Source organism: Trichosurus vulpecula, chromosome 3, assembly GCF_011100635.1.
Source record: "Trichosurus vulpecula isolate mTriVul1 chromosome 3, mTriVul1.pri, whole genome shotgun sequence".
NCBI lineage: Eukaryota > Metazoa > Chordata > Mammalia > Diprotodontia > Phalangeridae > Trichosurus > Trichosurus vulpecula.
This window is the reverse complement of record NC_050575.1, coordinates 104,685,997-104,707,628: the sequence shown is the minus strand read 5'-3', so window position 1 is coordinate 104,707,628 and position 21,632 is coordinate 104,685,997. Positions and strand designations below refer to the sequence as shown.

General features: G+C 42.1%; 1 protein-coding gene across 1 annotated transcript in view; it reads right to left on the bottom strand.

The window, feature by feature from the left end:
• Positions 1-21,632, bottom strand: part of PTPRT (protein tyrosine phosphatase receptor type T) — a 360,616-nt gene that overhangs the window by 148,178 nt on the left and 190,806 nt on the right. The window contains exons 9-10 of the mRNA XM_036749775.1: positions 19,968-20,103; positions 12,609-12,638 (exon numbers count right to left, since the gene is read on the bottom strand). Of these exons, the coding sequence (XP_036605670.1) occupies positions 12,609-12,638; positions 19,968-20,103 (166 nt within the window). The remainder of the gene's footprint in view (positions 1-12,608; positions 12,639-19,967; positions 20,104-21,632) is intronic.

The following is a 21,632-nucleotide window of genomic DNA, read 5'->3' as shown; positions in this document are numbered from 1 at the left end:
TCCTCCCTGCTGAGCAGGGAGAGCTGTCTAGAACCTAGAATGGTGGTGGAGGTGGTCCAAGTTTACTGAGGATAATCTGCTTGAGAATGAATAAAAGTGGGTGGGTGATATTACTCTGAAAATAGATTACCTTGCTGAATAACTCCAAGCTCATCCTAAGGGCTTAATAAAAATGGTATTATAGAAAGGACACTGGATATGGAATCAGAGGGCTTGAGTTAATGATAATAACCAGCATTTAAGGAGGTGGCTAGGTGGAACAGTAGATAGAGCATGGGGCCTGGAGTCAAAAGGACCTGAGCTGAAATCCAGCCTCAGAGACTTACTAGCTGTGTGACCCTGGGCAAGTCACTTAACCTCTGTTTGCCTTAATCCACCAGAAAAGGAAACAGCAAACTACTCCAGAATCTTTGCCAAGATACTATTGGAGTGCTGTGGTTCGCAGGGTCACAAAGAGTCAGATACGACTGAATGACAAGAGGAAAAAGCACTTATAAAGCACTTTGAGATATGATGTCATTAGATTGTCCCAGCAAACCAGTGAAACAGGGGTTACTATTAGCAGTTAAACAGGGTGAAGCGACTTGTCCAGGGTCACACAGCTAGCAAACGTTTGAGGTCAAATTTGAACCTAGGTCCTCCAGGCTCCAGGGCCAGAGGTCTATCCGCTGCTCCACCTAGTGGCTAAGTCTGTTTCTGCTATTTCTTCTCCTTGTGAACAGGGACAAATCATGTCACCGTCACTTGGGCTTCGGGTTCCTGCCATGTAAAATTCAGGGCTATATGATGAGCTCTGAGATTCTCTTTGAGTTCTAAATCTCAGTTCCCATGAAAATGTTTTAAAAAGGGAAATATGCTACATATACACACATATTAAAGCATCAATATTATTATTAATGAGATTAACTAAATTTGTTCTTCCTACTGAAAGCCTGTGGGAATGCTTAGGAAGAAAACACACACACACACACACACACACACACACACACACACACACACACATTTTTTTTTAACCATCCCAAGAGAATACATCATAACATATCTAACAATAGCTAGTTCCAGTGTGGGAAGGTTTGCTGATGGCAGATTGTGCTTTTTCTTGGAAGTCTGTTTGGTTTGACTGTTAGAGTCACTGCCAGGAGCAAGGATATTAGATGCTTCTGACAGTGGCCAAGGGAAGGCTCCCTGTGGACTGCTGCCATGTAAAATGGCCTGACTCTGATCTCCTTTTCCCTGGGGAATGGGGGGCGAGGTGCAGAAGGGCAGCTAACTGGACAGGTATGAAGGGCATGCCTCACTTAGGGGCCCCTCCCGTGCAAAGGCTCCAAAGCTAAGGTATAAAGCAGCTACTGGAAACAGGGAGATTGTCTCATCAGCTCTTCTCCTGCTCTGGCCATTTTTCACTATAACCTCACCCTCTGCCATAGCACAAAGGCTCAAGTGGTTTGTGTGTCTGCTCATCCTAACAATTATCTAATTCTACCAACGCTCACTAAATTGTCTAATAATGTGCAAAACACAGGGCAGAGCCAGGGGACCCAAAGACAAAACAAGAAAACAGGACCTGCTTCCAAGGGACTTCTATTTTACTGGCCAGGGTGGGAAGAGAAGGATAGTGTATGTACCCAAGTAGATATAAGTTAGATGTAAAGTAATTTCAAGGTAGAGACAACACCCATAACTAGAGGAAAAGGTAGATCAGCGAAAGCCTCTTAGAGGAAGAGACAACTGATCCATGCTTTGAAGGAAACTAGGTGGCAGCTAGGTGGCTCAGTGGAAAGAGCCCAATGCCTGGAGTCAGGAAGGTCTGAGTTCAGATCCAAATCTTAGTAGCTGCGTGACCCTGGGCAAATCACTTTTTCCTGTTTGCCTCAGTTTCTCCATCTGTAAAATGAGCTAGAAAAGGAAATGGCAAACCACTCCAGAATCTTTGCCAAGAAAACCCCAAGTGGGGTCCCAAAGGGACAGCCATGACTAAAATGACTGAACAGCCAAAACTAACAAAGTGATTCTAGAAGACAAGGGTAAGAAGGAAGCATACTCCAGATACAGCAGTTACTTATGCAAAGGTGGGATATGGAATGCCACGTAAAGGCAAAAGCTTGCTGGCCAGTTCAAACAGAATGGAGAGTGTGTGAAAGGAGGTGATATGAGATAATCCTGGAAAGGCACAGGGAACCTGACTGTGAGGGGCTTTAAGGGTGAGGCTGAGGGCTTTGTTTTTATTCCAGAGGCTTAAGGAGCTAGCAAAGATTTCTGAGTGATGGGGGGCAGGTGTGAGCTGGTGAGATTGGCTTTTCAGAAATATCGATTTGGCAGCTGTGTGGAAGATGAAGCGTTCTTTAAAGTTCTCGTGCTTTACAAAAAAGTTTCTTAAAATCATGGGAAACCAAACAGCACGAGTTCTTCGTTGGGAAAATCTGTACAACTTAAGCATAAAAATCATCCTACAGTTTAAGTAAAATGTATCACCTTCTGAGGGGATAAATTTATTTTTATTTTTCCTAATTAACTTGACAGAACCACACTGACTTACAGATACGCCCTAGTTGCTATTCATGAGTGATGTGTTTTTTTCTCTAATTCAATAAAGTAAAACAAAGAAAACATCCATTTCATTGTGCTTTCTTTCCTCAGATCTTGCCGTACCTACTGTTCTCCAGCTGGATACATTTCTATTTATTGGGCCATGACGGCGTTCATTAACTTTAAGCATTTATAATTGTGATACGCAAGGATTGATGTGAAGTTTCTAAGCCTAAAACCCCAATAAAACCACACAAAGCAGGTGATCTAAGATGCCTGCTATCTGCAGACGCCACGGGAAATGAAAACGGATGCTAACGTATTCCTTGAAAATAAAACAATATAAATCAAGGGACAAAGAAACAAACCCATGGCAAAACAGATTCAGCCTTCACTTGCACATAGAGAAATCAAAAGGACAGCTCACACCTCTACAGAGCTTTCAAGTTTACAAGGTACTCTCCTCTCGGCTCTGTGGAGTGAGTCATAGAACAAATGATTATTTCCTTTTTGCATACTGGGAAGTCGAGGGTCAGGCTTTTCCAGAGTCACATGGCTAGGAAATGTTCAGGCCAGGATTTGAACCCATCTCCAGCATCCTGATTCCAAGTCCTGGGCCATTTTCGTTATAAGTATGCAGATAGATGCAGCCTCTGCATTCAAAGTGCCGCTTTGTCAAAATGAAGAAGATATAAATGATAGGAGATGACCAGTCTCCTGGGTTTAGAGCTGGAAGAGGCACTAGAGGCCAGCTAGTTCAGCTTGGTGGTGCCATGGTGCACAGAGTTCCAGGTCTGAAGTCGGAAAAACTCATCTGCCTGAGTTCAAATCTGTCCTGGGACACTTCCTAACTGTGTGACCCTGGGCAAGTCACTTAACTCTGTTTGCCTCAGTTTCCTCTTCTGTAAAAAGACTGGAGGAGGAAATAGCAAACCACTCCAGTATCTTTGCCAATAAAACCCTAAACAGGGTCACAAAGGAACAAAACAACTGAATAAGAAGTCCAACTGCACTTTTACAACCGAGGAAACCAAGGCCCAGAGAGGTTAAATGGCTTACCAACATCACACATCTAATAAGCAGCAGAGCTACCACTCATACTCATTTCTCTTTCCACTAAACTATGCTACTATGAGGACATATGTTGCACTGGGATGTCCGTATGCCAAACATGACACTCGAATCCTATGTACAATACTGTGTTCACCAGCACTCCAAAGAAAGTTGGCAAATACTCTTAGTCTCTAGCTCCACCCTGAATATAAAAGTTCCTTGTAACTCTGGGATGGCAAGGATGAAGAGAACACATTAAGAAGACCAGGCCTGGAAGCAGGGGAGACAAGAATGCTTAGTGTGGTTGCTTGTTATTAAAGAAGTCATCATGAAATTCTAGGTTCATCTAAGTTAGCACCCAGGTCCATTCATAAACTTATGAGAAACAAGGATCCTTTAGTTTTTTGGACTGATCTAGCAGCACGTGGTAGGGCATACATTCTGGGCCATTCCATTTAAGAAAACATAATTCTGGCCTTACACAAATGGATTTTCTTTAGAATTCTCAATTTCAATTCAAGGCCCCTTTCTATTTTTTTTTCCCCATGCATAAACTAAGGTTGCAGCACACATGGGAGAATAGTTTGATAATCTTATGTCACTTTGGAAGGAAGTCTCCTGTGGAGTGTTCAGAGATTTGCCCTTGGCCCTGTGTTGTTGAATATTTGTATAGACAACTTGAATTTGAGCATAGAGGGCACATTTCTCACTTAATATTTGACTCAAAGCTGGGAGTGATGGCTAATACCAAGGATGACAGTCTACATTCTGAAAGATCCCGATAGCCTAGGACACTGGGCTGAATTGAATAAAGGAATTTTAATATTGGTACATATAAAGACACATCCTTCTGTACAAATAATCATTTTTTCAAGTACAAGATAAAGAAGATATAGATGGAGTAGTTTGTCTGGGGAAAGTTCTGGAGGCTTATTGGTCTAGAAGCTCAATATGAGACAACAGCTTGATATGGTGGTCAGGAAAACTACTACTGTAGCCTTAGGGTACCTTAAAAGAGATATAGCCTGCAGGAATAAGATGGTATAGTTAGATCACATGTGCAGTATTGCAGCAAATTCAGGGTACCACATTTTAGCAAGGAAATTGAAAATCTCAAGATTAGGCAGAGGATGGCAAGGTTGGTAAAGGAACTTGAGTTAGTGGCATATTTCTTTTACAGAACTGAGGATGTTTGGCCTGGACAGAAGAAAATTTAGAGGAAAAGGATGTGAGATAAATATATATATACACACACACATACATATATATTATATATGTATATATGTATGTGTATATATGTATACATGTGCATATATGTATACATATGGATATGTGTATATATGTATATATATGTGTGTATATAATGTGATATACAACATAAAAGACATATTAAGGGCTGTGATATATGTGTGTATATATATACACACACACATATATACACACATATGTATGTATATGCATATCTGTATATTTGAAAGATCATAAGATTAGAGATGGACCACTGAGAAAGATCTTTAAAATGATCTATTCTAAAGCTCTCATTTCAAAAATAAAAATAAAAAAACCTGAAAATCAGGTGGATTGACTTGCCCAAGGTCACATAGATAATAAATGGTGGAATGGGGATCTGAACCCAGGTCTGCTATTCCAAGTCCTGTGCTCATCCCATTAGGTTAAAATGGCTCTGTGGATATAGTGTGGAAGAGATTAGACTTATTCTGCTTGGTCCCAGAAGACAGAATGAGTAGAAGTTCCAAAAAGTTAAATTCAAACCTGTTGTATGGAAATAATTGGCATTATCCAGAGTGCCATGGCATCCCTTCCGTTCTCATGTCTGATTCTTCTCTCAGTCTATCAGTAGCGTGCACATCTTAAGGATAAGGCCCTTTTTTCACCATAGAGAGGATGCTTCGGTAAACAACGAAGGCTCACATCTCTAAAGTGCTTTACTTTTAGGAGTCTCCCCGTACTAAGCCAGTGAACAGGCAGCGCCAGGATTATAGCATTCATTTTTACAAATGAGGAGTATGAGCCTCAGAGGGATTAAGCAGTTTGTTAAAGGCCATGTAGCTAGTAAATGACACTACCGGCATCCAGATTAATTTCTACTGACATCACATGAAACAGTCTTCTTGTTATATGATGTTGCCTTCATAATGCATGGTCCCTGCACTCAAAAAACCTACAGCTGCAGGGGAGACAAATCATGACTAAGAATGAGGTAGGATCCCCATGGGGTCCTGGGTCTGGAGCTAGAAAGTGCTCAGAGGCCATCCAATCCAACATTTCCATTTTATAGATGAGGAAACTGAGGATCAGAGTGGCTAAGTGACTTCCCCAAAGCCATATATTTTAGTAGTGAGTACCAGCCGTAGGGTTTGAGGCCAGGCAGGTCCTCTGACTCGTCTGATTCTAGAACCAGTACTATACCCACTGAACTACACAATCTTCCCTAAAATGTGGCAGTCACCATGAGAGAAGTACACAGTGTGACTGGAGTTCAAAGTGCGGAGAGATCACTTCATAGGGGGAGGAGGTGGTGGTAGTCAAGGACAGCTTCCCGAAAGAAGAGGCATATGAGCTAAGCTTGGGAAGATAGGCACAAGGATGAGATGATGAGTTGAAGGACTTGGTGGGTGGCACAACGGATAGAGGATTGAGGTTGGAATCTGGAAGACTCATCTTCATGAGTTCAAATTCAGCCTCAGACACTCACTAGCTGTGTGACCCTGGGCAAGTCATGTAACCCTGTTTCCCTCAGTTCCACACATGTAAAATGAGCTCAAAAAGGAATGGCAAACCACTCCAGTATCTTTCCCAAGAAAACACCTAAAATGGGGTCATGAAGAGTTGGCTACAACTAAAATGACTGAACAGCAACAGCAGCAGCAGTAGCAGCCTAGGAAAACACAGAGGGGACATTACAGGTGTTTTTAAGTGTCTAAAGGGCTGATATGTGGAAGACAGCCTTCTTCTGCTTGGCCCCAGAGAGCAGAACCAGGACCAACAGGTAGAAGTTGCAAAGAGACTGATCTAGGATTAATGTCAAGGAAAAATTCCTAACAATTAGACCTCTCCCAATGAAGTGGAATAGGTCGCTGTAAGGCGTGGTGGGTTCCCCCTCCTTGGAGGTCTTCAAGCAAGAGTTGGATGACTTTGTGTCAGCTATGTTATAGTGGCAAATGTTTTTCTTTTTTGATATGTTTATGGCTTGAACTAAGTAGCCACTGACATTCTCTCCAACTCTCAAATGCCATGATTATGCAGGTGAGGAAAGAAGGAAATATAATAGAAGAAGAAACAACATGGAAAAAAAATACAGTGGATGAATAGCAAGAGTTACCCTTAGGCAGGAATGACTAGACAAGTCTGACTCTAGATTAGTTCATTGTGTACCAACTGAGAATTATGGGGATGATTTTGATGGCCTTTCAGTGTCTCCTCCAGTCCCTGAATTCCCTGACACTTAGATCAGGCATCTGCTGAAAGGAAGGGAAGCACATCACTGTTCTTGTCAGGATGGTGGGTAATTCCCACCCCACCCCCATTGCTTTTTTGAATGGCACTGAACTAAAACGTCTTTGCTTCAAGCAATTACTGGAACAGTTACACGACGAGCTAAATCGACCTATGGTTACATGGCTTCTTCTAATCTACTTTTCAAAAGTACAAACTGGAGCTCTTCATTGTTTCTTTACTGTAGAAAATAGAAGGGAAATGCCTGGGAAAAGGGCTACTCAGTGCTGTGAGGTGGGGTGTTATGTGACATGGTCCCACAAAGAAGGGGGTGGGATCTAGTCCCCTGGTTCTAGAGCCCTCAGTTCTAATAGCTTTCCCCCCATAAACTCAATGTCTGACCTTGACCAAGTCATTTGATTCCCATGTTTCTTCATTTTTAAAATGGCAGGGTTGGTCTAAATTTGGGATTTCCAACTTTATAGACTCTCCTGTGATATGGGATTTAATAAAGCTAAGGTAATTTTAGGATGCATTAACTGAGACACAGCATCCAGGAATAAGAAGGTATAGTCAGAGGACATGTGTAGTAATGCATCTAGTTCTAGACGCCACATTTCAGGAAGGAAGGAATTTGATAACCTGAAGATCATAGGGAGGAGGACAGCCAGGATGGCTGTGTGTCTTGAGTTCAATCCTTAGGGAGACAGAAGGAACTAGAAATCTTTGGCTAAGAGAAGAGAGGGTTCAAAGCCAGAGGGACTGTGATTACTGTAATTGAAAGATCACAGGGTAGTGGACTATTGAGAAGATAGGAGAAAATGACTGCTACCTGTGTAACTGAACACCAGTATCAGTACATACGCCCATATTCTGTAGGCCCATTATTATTGTTGTTAATAGAGTTTTGGACTTGGAAAACCTAGGTTTGGATCTCATTCTCTTCTATTCTCTTTCCTCCTGTCTTAGAGGAAGAGTTGTCTTTCCTCCTTTGTAATGACAGATCTTCCACTTACAACCTTCATCCCTATCCATTGCCTCTGGATCCTTACTCCATCAATTCTTCTCTTTCTCCAGGTCTTCCTCCTTAATGCTAGTTAGTGCCTTCACTCTGAGGACATCTAATTTATCATATAATTTATTGTTTGTATATAGCTGTTTGCATGTTGTTTGCCCCATTACACTGTGAGCTTCTTGAAAGCCAGGGCCATTATCGCCTTTCCTTATGCTCCCCACCTCCCCATGCCCTGCCAGTGCTTAGCATATAGTAGGTGCTTAATAAATGCTTGTATACTTGACTTGCTACTAACTTGGTGGGTGCAGGTGCTTAATATATGTATCCTGACTTGCCTTGACTTCCTTCTCTCCCTTCCTATTTGTCTATGAACACCTTCAGGTTTCTTCTGTCCTAAAAAGAGAACCTTTCTCTTAATTCTTCCACTCTCTAAAGTTATTGCCCTGTCTCCCATCTCCCATGAGATCGCAGACAAATTTCTCCAATGAATGATTTAACCTCACAGCCTCCTCTTCTCACCAGCCCCTCAAAACTGTCCCTCTCCTCCATCTATTTGGTTTCCTCCTCATTGCTCTCTACTGAAATTGCTGCCTCAGAGGTCACTAATGATCTCCCGCTAAGCAAATGATCTTTTCTCAGTACTCATCCATCTTGAATTTTCTGCAACATCTGACACTATTCAATGTCCTCTCTTTCTTTTCTTTCCTTATATTTTTGGGAGGCAATTGGGGTTAAGTGACTTGCCCAGAGTCATACAGCCTGTTAGTGCCTGAGGCTGGATTTGAACTCAAGTCTTCCTGACTCCAGGTCTCTGTGCCACCACCTGTGCACCCCCTCCCACCCCAACCCCCACTGTCCTCAATATTCTCTCTTCCCATGACTTCTGTGACTGCTCTTTCACAGAAACTCTACTTCACCTCTGAAGGCTCCTTCACCTTCTCTATTGCTGGTTTTTCTTTCTCCTCCATTCCCTTGATATAAACAAATGTGTCCATAATGTTTTGCTTTGTAAAGTTTTGTCTTTTCATTTCTCTATAGTATCTCTTTTGGTGATCTCATCTACTCCAATACTTTCAATGATTGTTTGGCAAGCAGAACCTTGTTAGACTCTCTCATACCCTACCTCTCTTATGTCTGTTTCTGGCCATAAGAGAGATGCATAGTTGCTTTTCTCCACACACATTAAGTCTGCTAAATCCTTCATCTGAAAAAGAACCTGGGGGCTTTAGTGGTCTACAGGTTTAATATGAGTCAATGGTGCTCTGTGGATTTCAAAAAAGCTACTGTGACCTTAGGCTACACTGATAAAAAATCAGAGCGCCAAATGAGGAATATAAGGATCCCACTGACCTCAGGCCCCATCAAGAAGATAATGGCTAGGTTTACATGACACATTTTTGGAGAGACATTAAATGGGTTGGAACTCATTCAGAGGAGGTTGACAAAGATAGGGAAATGCCTGGAAAGAAAAGGAGGCCTAAGGATGTGAGAGGATTTTTTTCCAAATCCTCTTAACAACTAGAGCTATTTAACAATAGTTAGGTTGTATCTTAAAGTAGAGAGTTCCATCTCAGGATGTAATCAAACAGACACTGACGATATTGGGGTTGGTATAGTCAGGATTCTTCCATTGGGTAGCTAGGAGGCTAAACCATTAAGGTTTCCTCTAGCTCTGTGTTTCCAGAGTTATTACTGATCACCTTTGCTGGACTCCATTTCCTAATTCCTGACTAAACCAGAGTTTCTACGCTAAATTAACTCCATACCCGGCCCCCTTAGTGACAGAGACACCTATGACCACTGAGAAGGTAAGTCTCTTCTCTTATTTACTTGTGGAAAAGCAAAATATCCCCCAGAGGGGAAAGAACCTTTAGGTAATGAAATAAGCTTAAATCCTGGGCCTTGGCAAAGAATCCCAAGTAGATGCTTGAATACATAAATAATTTTATCCTGTGCCTCAGGAAAGAGGCAAGGGGAAAGTACTGGTCACTGCCAACCCAGTAGAGACTTCTCTGGAGGGAGCTATGGCTGTAATACAAGGGGCATATGTTTAGACTCAAGCTAGAAAATTCAGAAAGCACAATTCAGGTATTTCTGTCATCAAACTTCTAGTCTAGTCTTCAATTATTCATCTATTCCTGTCATAAAGGGGGCTTTTAATTCCCCCTCCCACATTGAAATATCCTTATCTTTCCAGGACTCTATCAGTGGTGTGATCTTTTCCATTTTCAGTATCTTTGTCATGTGACTGTTTGGGGTGGTTGATTTGTATGAATGAAAGGATATCTTGTAGGTACAAAGTCTCACAAAACCTCACCAGATTTTCCTGACTGGCTCCAAGTTCTGGCACTAATAGATGTTATAGAAAGAATATGAGCTTCAAGAATCCTGATATAAATGCCAAGATGAAACCCAACATCAATTAAGAAAAAATACAAAAATATGTGATGGGAAATATATACTACTTGGAATTTGATGGCTTTGTGTTTTAGTGAAATGTTATAGTTAGGGTAAATTAAAGCTAAATGTCATTTGAATTTCTATCCTTAATATATTTTAATAGAGACAGAAAAAAGTTAATGCTAATGCCTTTCCTCTGAGATTATCTTCAATTTATCCTGTGTTTGTATAGTGTCTATATATGTATATATGAACGTGTGTAGATACATAAAATACATATGCATGTATGTATATGTATGTGTGTGTATAGTGTATAATTGTTTGCATGTTGTCTCCCCCAATCAATTGTGAGCTCCTTACTCAGCCTAGTGTCTAGAAAATAGTAGGTGCTTAATAAATGCTTCTTGGCTTGACTTCATGAACTTCAATATGCCTCCCTGATTGCACTGTGATGAGGCACCACCAGGTCTCCTGAGCTCCTGGGAGGAACTATGTTCTGTTCCTAGCTGAATACTGTAAGCACAGACCATGAAGGCACCAGTTGGTCTGTGATGACCCTGCTTCCAAAAGCTATGATAGTGGAGGTCTCTACTGTGAAGAAAGCTCATAAAAGCAGAGGGAGCCAATTTATAGCCACCATCCTGGAAGGGATCATAGGAAGAGGGAAAAGAAAGGATTCTCAAGCTGGGAAAAAAGTTAGAAATTTTCTATTAAAACCCTCCAGTTTTCAAAATGAGAAAATTAAGGCCAAAAACGGAGGTGAGACTTGCCCAGAGTCACATAGGGAGAGACAGTGCTGGGATTTGGCTCCTACTCGAAATCCAATGTTCCTTGCACTATACCACATTGCTTCCCTCCACCTCTTAGCTTTCATAGTACCACTGCTTAAAAGAAGTTGGACTGCATATGAAAGAAACTGGTGTATTGTCAATTCACAGCATTACTAATAAAATTTGAAAAGACCTACAATGATTTTGCTTTATGTTATGGACCCTCATTAACATCTGTGTCTCCTGTCTCTGACATTGGTAGGTATTACAGAATCAGTAAAACCTATGTGGCTGATAAATACAGATAGGCTGATAGACCAAATGAGATAGTGTTTGGAAAGCACTCTGCAATCCTTAACACATACATGTAAATGTCAATGTCAGGTATTCCATCCTATTTTATTCAGACACTGGCTCCAATCTCCAAGGCGGAGTCAGATTCTAAATTCTTCCAGGGCTCAGCAAGGCTGGGTGTTTGATGGCTACTGGACTTTCTACTACCCCTGCGGGAAGCAGGATAGTAAAATGAAAAGAACCGCAGGTTACATCTCTGTCACTAACTTGCTTGGGGAGCATGGGCAAATTTCTTCTCTACTCTGAATCTCAGCTTCCCCATCCATGAAATGAGAGAGTTGAACTGTCCAATTGCTTCCTTCAATACTCAACTAAAATCCCATCTTCTACATGAGGCCTTTCCCAGTCCTTTTGACTACTAGTGGCTTCCCTCTGAGAGTAGTTTCCATCTAGTCTACGTGTATACTGTACCATCACACTGTTTGTGTGTTGTCTCACCCCTTAGAATGAAAGTTAGTTGAGGGCAGGAACCATATTTTTAATTTTCTTTTCTGTATCCCCAGTGCTGAGCACAGTGCCTGGCACACAAGGAGGTACCTAATAAATGTTTATTGATTGACATATAGTAAGCTCTTTAAAAAATGCTTATTGACTGACTCACTAAGGGCCCTTCCATATAGCTCTGTTAGTTAAGGATCCTACGGTTGCATAATACATGACTGTTGATGCTAGCCATCTTCATGTCCAGGGGTGGGTGGGCAGCATAAGGAGAGTAAACATTTTCTGACTCCGGGATCTGGCCGTGGAGAATAACACATGCTGCTGCGGAGGAAAGGCAGCATCGTACATCATGGAGAAAGAGCTCTCTAAAGGGAGCTAACTCTAAGATGGCAGAAACAAAAGCAGGAATAAACGATGAAAGTGTATTTCAAAAGTAAAAGAAAAACAACAAACAAGACAAACGATGAAAGCTGCTGGCAGCCTAAGAAAACACAGGTTCACACGGAAAATAATCCTCCTTGGGAGGGGATGGGAGCTCCTGCCGCACCACACAAGGCATGCTGAAGAAAAGCCGGCCCCAGCTAGGTACTTACAAGTAATAGGAGTAGGAATATGCATTTCTTCTATATATTGATGGGCAGTCAGATGAAGAAAATGTCCAAAAGTGGGGAGAAAGAAAACAAACAGACAATAATTAGACTTTGATGAAATCGTGTTCCTTAGAAATGTACATAGTATTTTACCATCCCTAACATGAATGAAGTACCGCATTCTCTTGTTGTGCCTCTGTGAATCTCGAGCCAGCACTCTGGGCAACTCTTCCCCCCGCCATGCAGCTAGATACAGAGCTGGGCGAGAGTGGGAAGGGCTTTAACCTGAGAATCAGGTGGAGGAGATTCTAGTTTCAGCTCTGCTACTCACTTGCATTGTGACCCTCAAGTAAGTCTCTTTCTGGGCCTCCATTTCCTCATCTGTAAAATGGGAGGGTTGGTTCAGTACCTACAATCCCTTTCAGTCCTGATGTTGTATGTTCTAAGGTCCTCTCTTGCTCTGACAGTCTCTATTCTATGATCTAAGATCTGCTTTTGCTCTAACATTCTGTAGTCTGTATTCTAAGTGACCTTCTGGTGCTGAGAGCCTGGGTTCTAAGAACCCTTCCCAGATCTAACATTCCATGTTTGAAGTTCCATTCTTGCTCTGACAAACTAAATGATCTTCCATCTCTAGCGCCACAGAGTCCTAATGGGCCATCACTCTAACTGCAGCCCATCTCTAGAACTCTTTCTCCGAAGCATTGTGACCAGAAATATTCTTATAGAAGTGCCTTAGTTTGGTGGACTCTGTCTTTTTCTCTCATATTTTCTAGTTTCATACCCCCTCTCTTCCTCTAACTGATTATACTGGCTTAATAGAATTTGTCACTGAGGAAAAATATCATTGTTTTTCCTACTGGGTCCCAAGCAATGTCACAGCATTACTGTGCGACTCTATTGGAAGACAGCTCTTCCATGTGACCTAAGGAGATGACTTTATTTGAGCCTCCTTGCCTATAAGGCAAGTCTGCCTTGTACTAACTCCTTTGAGGCAAAGAGAAGATGGCCTTCAAATAAGCTTTATCTCAAAAATGAAAACTAAGCTGCTTCTCCTTAGGTTTGGGGAACAAAAGAAATCTTATCTGTTGAGAAATGGATCCACAGACTCCATGGTGTCCTCGGATCTCAGGGTAGGAAGGGCCCCTAGAGATCATCGAGTTCAGAACCTTCATTTGACAGGTGAAGAAGCTGAAGTCTAAGAGGGGAAAGTTCCTTGTGCAGTGAAGTAGCGGCAGAGCTGGGACTGGAACCCAAATCTTCTGACTTGAGGTCCAGGGCTAGTTAATTCAGTGTTCTGACTCTGGTTAGCATACTGCCTTTTGAACTTGGAAAGAGAGATTTTAACTTGAGATTGACCCAGTCAAGCTGAATCCAGTTGACAGTAAACATCAGTAGGCATGATACCCCCATACAGCCACACAGGGCTAGAATGGTATGCACTGTATTAAGAATAAGGGCAAAGAATCTACCAAACAAAATCATGCATCTGTTTATAAAAAAACCATTTACCCTTTCAGGTATAACCAACTACATACATGCCAGGTACTGCTAGACACTGGGGATACTGAGACACAAAAAATTACAAGAGTCCCTGCCTTCAAGGCATTTACAACCACTTGGCAACAGTGGGAGAATGGGAATAAAATGCATGTAGCTAATGAAATACAAAATATTACAAATTAAATAAAATGATTTACAGGAGGCAAAGCCCTAATACAGGGGTAGGGAACCTTTGACCACACTTGAGGAGCTAGAGGGCCACATGTGGCCTCAAGACCCTTGCACTAACAGTTGGTGAGGATTAGGGGACCACTGCTGTAGGACTACATGCTTGAGTTGAGTTTTGAAAGAAGCAAGGGCTCTATCTGCTAAGAGGGTGAGCTGAGGAAGGAATACATTCATTCCAGATATAGAAGAGACAGCTGTGTAAAGACTCTTCAAGCTGGCATTCAAGATATTTTTAAAATGGCGCCCATCCTCCCTCTTCAGCCTTATCTCCTATCCAATGCTCTATCCCAAATGGTCCTGAAATAGGCCTCACTCTTTACCATCATGAAGGGGCTCTTACTGTTTTCTCACTTGGAATGCCTTCTTTTACTATTATTAAACCTCTTTCCATCCTTCCTGTCCTGTAAGGCTCAGCTGAAACCCTGGTTTCTTTCAAAACACGGCTCCAACATCACCTTCTACATGGAGCCTTTCCTGATTTCCCTTAGTTGCTAATGCCTTCCTCTCAAAAAGTCCTTTTTTTTTTTTAATCGCATTGCTTGTACATGTTACCTTCTCCAATACAAAATATAACCTGCCGTAGGGTAGGGACTCTTTCATTTTTGTCTTTATACCCTAAGTGGATAGCACAGTGCCTGGCAAAAAGAAGGCCTTTAATGAATGCTTGTTGAATGGCTGATTGAAATGTCACCTCCTCAGGAAATGTTCTCTTCCTCCTCGTAATTCTCATAATACACTGTCTGTGCTTCACTTGTCATGTTCGGCCACATGTTATGGTAATCTCTGTACCTGTCATCTCCTCAAGCAGAATGCAACCTCCTTGAAGGCAAGGATCATGTCTTATTCATCACTCTATCTCCTTTGGTACCTAGCACAGTTTCCTACGTGGAGCAGGTGCTCAGGAAATGTTTGTGAGATTTAATTGAATGCAAGAGGCCTTGACGATGCTGGGTGAGCAGAGCTTGCTTGCCACCTGTTTCTACACAGATTGTAGAGGGAGAAATCAGGCCACCGCCCTGTTGGCAAATGTTTCTCCCAGAAATGTGTCCATTTTGCCAAACTTGTTAAAGTGGGGGCACACGCAGGACTCTCAGCAGAGGGCAGACGACAGGATGTTTTCAGTTTAATCTGGAAAAATTATTTTTGCCAGATGGAGGCAAGAAAATGAGCATCCGAGGACGCAGTGCTAAGTGATTAAGCTTATACTGCCAATCCTGGATAACAAACCACAGATGGGAACGTGCACCGACCTCCCAAAGAGACGCCCACGCCCCAAACAGACATAGACATCCCAAATACGTCCAGACCCCAAACCGAAGGTACACACAGTGATGTCAGACACACGTGGTGATCCCAAACAGAACATCATCCCGGCCACAGAGATGAACACAAATACACTGGTCCCCAGATGCAAATACATGGGATCACAGAGATCCAGAGCCAGACGGGACCTCAGAGGCCTTTTTTTTTTTAAACCGATGAGGAAACTGCAATTCAATGACTTGCCCAAAGTCACACATTTAGTAAAGAGAGAATGCTTTTGTATCATACCCCACATTCCCCCCACAAACCTATGATCCAAGTACACAAAGGGAAAAGAGCCCTGGCTTTGGAATCAGAGGATCTGGGTGGGCTCAAATCCTATCTTTGATGTTTCCTACCTGGCACAGCCTTGGCCCAGTCATTTAATGTCTCTGGGCCCAGTTTCCTCATCTGTAAAAGATGGGGTCTGGGTTAGATGGACTCTGAGGGTTCTTCCAGCTCTAGGGCTCCTATCCTATGACTTATATTCCCCATTTATAAAGCTCCTACAATGTGCCAGGCACAAATATGCTACAAAACACTCTATCTCCCCAAACATATGCTAATATCCAATGACTTTCCCAAATATTTCAACTCCCAAGTCATACCTACTATTCTAAAGTCCTATGCTCTAAAATACATACATGCCCCCTAACAACACTCTAAAGAGAGCCCCACAGAAACACACAGCTGTAAACTCATACTTCTTGACTTCCTAACCCCATCTTGATGCCCCAAACACATACTGGCTCCCTCCAAACACAAAATACAAACACACACACACACACACACAAACAAACACTGACAGTTATACCCTAAACAAATACTTAAAAAGAACTTCCTTAGTTAAAATAAAAGCTGTTGCCACATAATTTTATGACATCAATTATGAGAAGGCCTAACGTATTTGTAGCTTTTCTCTTATTAGTGGTAAATAAGCTCTAAGTATTAAAATGACAGAAACTAGTAACTAAGAACTTTGATATTTCAAAGTTAGGGTAGAGTCAATAACACAAAGGAAACTTTTTTTTTTTAACACACCAAGGGCTGGAACATTCCTGTTCTGATGACAAAAGACAGATTCATCCTGGATAAGTCATAGGCTGTGGAGCTGATCTGTCCTCTGCCTTTTTTTTAGCCTTTCTGAAGACAAGGTAAAATCTTACCCAATGGATCCCAATAATAAAGGACCCAAACCAGCACATTACCTGGAAGTCCAAGAACAACATGGGCAGGTCATACTATTTAAAAAATGTTTGTTGGGTGACATATGCTGTGATCTAACACTAGGGAAACACAGGGGTGCACTCTATATGTAGGCTGATCCCAACACTCAAATGGAGAAATATAGCTGTCCAATGCTTAGTATAGCACCTGGCACATAGAAGGCACTTAATTAATGTTTCCTGATGGACTAACTACCTGTAACCCCACAGCTATAGCTGTGTGATCCTGGGAGTCAGCTCCTGACAGACTGACCATCATTAGAAACTCAGAGGTCCAAGGCCTCATTAATGTCAGAGAGAAAGCGTCTCTCAGGAAGTTGTTTAGTGACCAGGATTTTTTTTAACTCTAATTAGGTGAGTACACTCTATTTTTCTTAGTTCAAAAGTGAAGATGTCAATGTTATCGTGATTAATTTCTACTTGTGCCTCTTTTGGTTCTTACTTAGTTCCTGAGTATGTCAGGGTTTTGCCAAAGTGAAGTGGACTCAGCAGTTTGTAGAGATGCCAGATCATGGAGCAGGGGAAGGTGGAGGAGAAGCTTGCCCTCTCCTCCTGGTCAATACCCACGATGTCTGACATGTACAAACATATCTTTGGAGGATATGTCAGACCCCCAAAAATGCCCAGCCCCAGACTAGAGGCCATTGCGCCTGCTACAGGTTCCATAGAATGGAGCTGGGTTTGGGAGGGTAGATCAAGTGTCAGCTGCTTATACCTGTGGAGAGCAAGTCCTTGTGAGAAAAGATTCATCTGGGAATGACAAGCAGCCCTGGGGAGGTACCCTGGATTTTAATTTAACTTCCTTTTGGTACATTATGGGGAGTTGCATTTGTGAGCCACCACATTGGAATGTCTTGTAGAGACATTTTTCCCTAAGTTTTTGGAGGGAAAACTTGAACCAAGGAGCGTAAGAACCCTGAACAAACTCACTGTGTGACCATGGGCTAGTCACGCACCTCATGCCTTTGGACTTCAAATTCCTCATCTGTAAAGTGGGGATAAGAAAATTCATACAGGGTTGATGCGAGAAAAGTGCTTTGTAAACTTTGAGGAGCTATAGAAAAACAAGTTATTACTATGAAAGAGAAGAATGGAGGGGGAGGAGAGGAAAGGAAAGAGGAGGAAGAGAAGAGGAGGGAGGAGGAGAGGGAACAGAAAGAACACAGGGAGAATGAAATGAGAAAAAAAGAGGTAGAGGAGATGAGAATATGGAGGAAAAAAAATGGCTTCTATAAAGCTCCTACTATGTGCCAGGCACAGTGGTAAGCGCTTTACAAATATCTCATTTGATCCTCACAACAACCTCATCATCAACAACTCACAACAAAATTATGATCCCCACTTTACAATTAAGAAAACTGAGAAAGATAGAGGTCAAGTGGCATGGCCAAGGTCACACAGCGAGTGCCTGATGCCAGATATGAACTCATGCATTCTTGACTCCAGGCCCAACTCTCTATTGGTGGACAGATCAGCGCCACCCAATAAATAATTAATGTTGTTTTAATGTTCGCTCTCGTAGTTAAAAAAAATAAAGTCACACATTTCATTTGTTATTGAGAACGACTTCAGGTTTCTCCACAGGCTCTCAGACATCCTATGACACTGTTTAGCCAGCTTTCAAAATGACCCAAATTGAGAGGGTCACATACGAATCACCAGTGACTACAGAACAGGCGATCTGAAGGCCTAAGAAAGGCTTTCATAATCCTATTACCCTTCTTTTCAAAGGGGGAGGATCTCCCACTGCCCTCTTCCATTACACTGAAGTGTAAGGGACTTGGGGGGATAGAATCATAAAATGTCAGAGCAGGAAGAGACCCTAGAGCTCAGCAGGTAGTCAAAAGTCATTATTTTGTAGAGAGGAAAACCAAGGTCTGGAGAGGCCAAATAACCAGACTGGCATCATGAGGCTAGAAAGCAGCAGAGTTGGGACCCTGTCCTGGGTTCTTCCACTACCCCACAAAGGCTGCCACAGAATGGTAGAATGGTAGCTTTACTCATCATGTGACCTTCAGGTGGGTTATTTAATTTCTCTGAACTACTGTTTGTGCTATAAACATAATTTATCAGGCGTATGTAGTTTTCTTGGTCTCTTTTTTTTTTCCTTTCCCCTCCATAGGAGCCAAGAACTCATATTTTGTTTCATTTTATAGGATACAAATAGGGACTTGAGCTATGATTTCATCATTACAGGAAGCTCCTGTGTTAAGGACTCCTTCCACCAACACAAGTTGGCACCTTCTTTGCAAGTTATGGTCTTAGAGAGTTGGTTAAATCACTGAGAAGGTAAATGACTTGCCCAAGGTCATTCAGCCAGTATGCCAGACGTAGAAAGTGAACCTAGGGCATCTCTCTATCCACTAGTCACACTGCCTCTCACTTCAATTAATATTTGCTATTAATAGTTTGCTCAGTAAAAATGAATAGTTGTAGGCCCAGAGGAATGACCGGGGAGGCCATTCTCACAGCTTTGCCAAGAAAGCTGTCAACTTCAATCTTGGGCTCTGTGACCTCCACAGCAACTGAAACCACAAGCCAATTATAGGGAGCATCCAAAGGCACACGTTGGCTGTCACCTTGAGAAAGTCACTTCCTTTCCTCACTGGCAAAATGAGAGGTGTGTAGCAGATGATCTTTCTGAGGTCCCCTGAGCTCTAAATTCTATGATCCAGAGACTGTGTGGTGATCTGATCAGCTTCCATATAATCAATGACTATGCTTGCTAGAAAAAATGATCCAACTGATGGGAGGCAGTGGGAGGCAGATTCTGGCTTGAATGAAAAAATATGAAATGAAAAATGGAAAAAATGAAGTGAAAATTTTAAAAAACCCAAGCTTCCCAACAGTCAGTGCTGTCTAATGAAATGAGATCTCCTACAAGGTAACAAACTCTAATCGCTTGCAAGTCTTCAAGCAGAGGCCGAACCAACACTTGTAGGGCAAGCCTGTAGAAGAGATTCATTCCTTGGACAGGGGCTTGGAACAGATGGGTCCCATGGTCCCTAACTGCTCTGAGTTCTCAGATTCATGAACCAAATGGCTGTCTGAGCAGAGCCAAGTAGAAACAAGCTGTCTGATTCCTAATTATCAGGAAACTTACCTTCTCTTGATTGTGAGCATGGCACCCAAGAGGATAATGACAAACATCAGGAGTCCGGCAATCACTCCGGCCATTTTCACTGTATTGTCCACCTGTTTCTCAGGTTCCACAGCATTGGAATTCTGTGTGGATGCTCCTTCAAAGGAGGGCAGGGGGAAAGATAGACAGTTTGTAAAGAATGCTCATGAGCAACAGTGTAAGCAAGCATCTCAAAACACAACAAGGCAAATACATTTGACATCCTAGAATGGACAAAACAATCCATCTGGTTCAGGTTGTAGCCCTTCCAAAGAGATCTTCCCTAAATGTTCTCTAAGACTAGCCTAGAGCAGAGATGTCAGGCCATGTGTGGCCACAAATACTCCCAGGAGTGGCTTAAACCAGATTAAAATGTCATTGTAAAATATTAACAAAATAAATAAAAACAAAATAAAACACAGATAATATTATATTTTAAAACTAAGTTAACACATGGCCAGCATATGAGCAGGGATCCTTGTGTACAGCTTAGTGGACCCAGTTTCTATTTGAGTCTGACCCTACTAGCCTAGAGGATATTGATCTCACTACAGGAAAATATCTAATATTCTATGGGGATCAACTCCTGGATAGTAGCCCAGGACTTGCTTTGTAATTTAAATGAAGGAGCAGCATCTATCTCTAAATATATACACGTGACCCTACTACTCCTAAGTGGTGTGACTGTGGCCAAATTACTTTACCTGTCTGAGTATCAGTTTTACTATCTGTAAAATGGACATGACACTAATACTCGACCTGATTCCTGCATGAGAATGAGAAAGGCTTTCGAAAGTCTTGCAAACGCATGGTGCGACTACTGTTACCATTGCTATGATCACTGTCATTCTGTTTTACTTTTGGTCCAGGTCAGTTATTTCACTGGAGCCACAGACCCCTGGTGAGGAAAATTCCTCCCATGTATAGTGGTAACTAATTTGCAGTTTATGGTCGTAGAGAGTTTTCTAGTAACACTGATATGTTAAGTGACTAGCCCAGGGTTACCCAGCCAGGATGTGTCAGGGATGGGTCTCGAACCCAAATCTTCCTGAATCTGAAGTCAGCTCTCTATTCCCTATGGCATATTGCCCCTCGGGGTTGTTATATATATAGAAGCAGCATAGGATATGCCAGGTTTAGAGGCAGCAAGCCCTGGATTCAAATTCTGCCCTTGACATTTGCTAACTGTATGACCCTGGGCAAGTCACTTGATGATATGTATGTTTTGGATAACTCCCTCAGATGCAATAAGCTATGGTTAGGTTCAAGCTGCATTAGTGGAGGGAATTCACACAGAGATAATTCTCTCACTGATGAAATCCTAGATCTCTCATGTACACAGGTATGATACATAGGTTTCTTATCAGAGAACCATAATTTGTATTTTTTGCCCAGGAAAATAGGCCCACTTGATGTAGTGTGAAAAGATCTGGATTAGGGATTGGGAAAGCAAGCTCTGTCCTCCAGGCTCTACCAGTCACTAAGTATGCTCCCTAGTGAGGAACCTCTATTTGCTCCTCTGTGAAATGGGCATGAAGTGGGACTAGAGGACCTCTATGGTCCTTTTCAGCCTTAACATTTTATGATTCTATGATTTTAACTAGAAAGAAACAGAAAACTGGCAGCCTTGGGCTAACAGACTGAGAA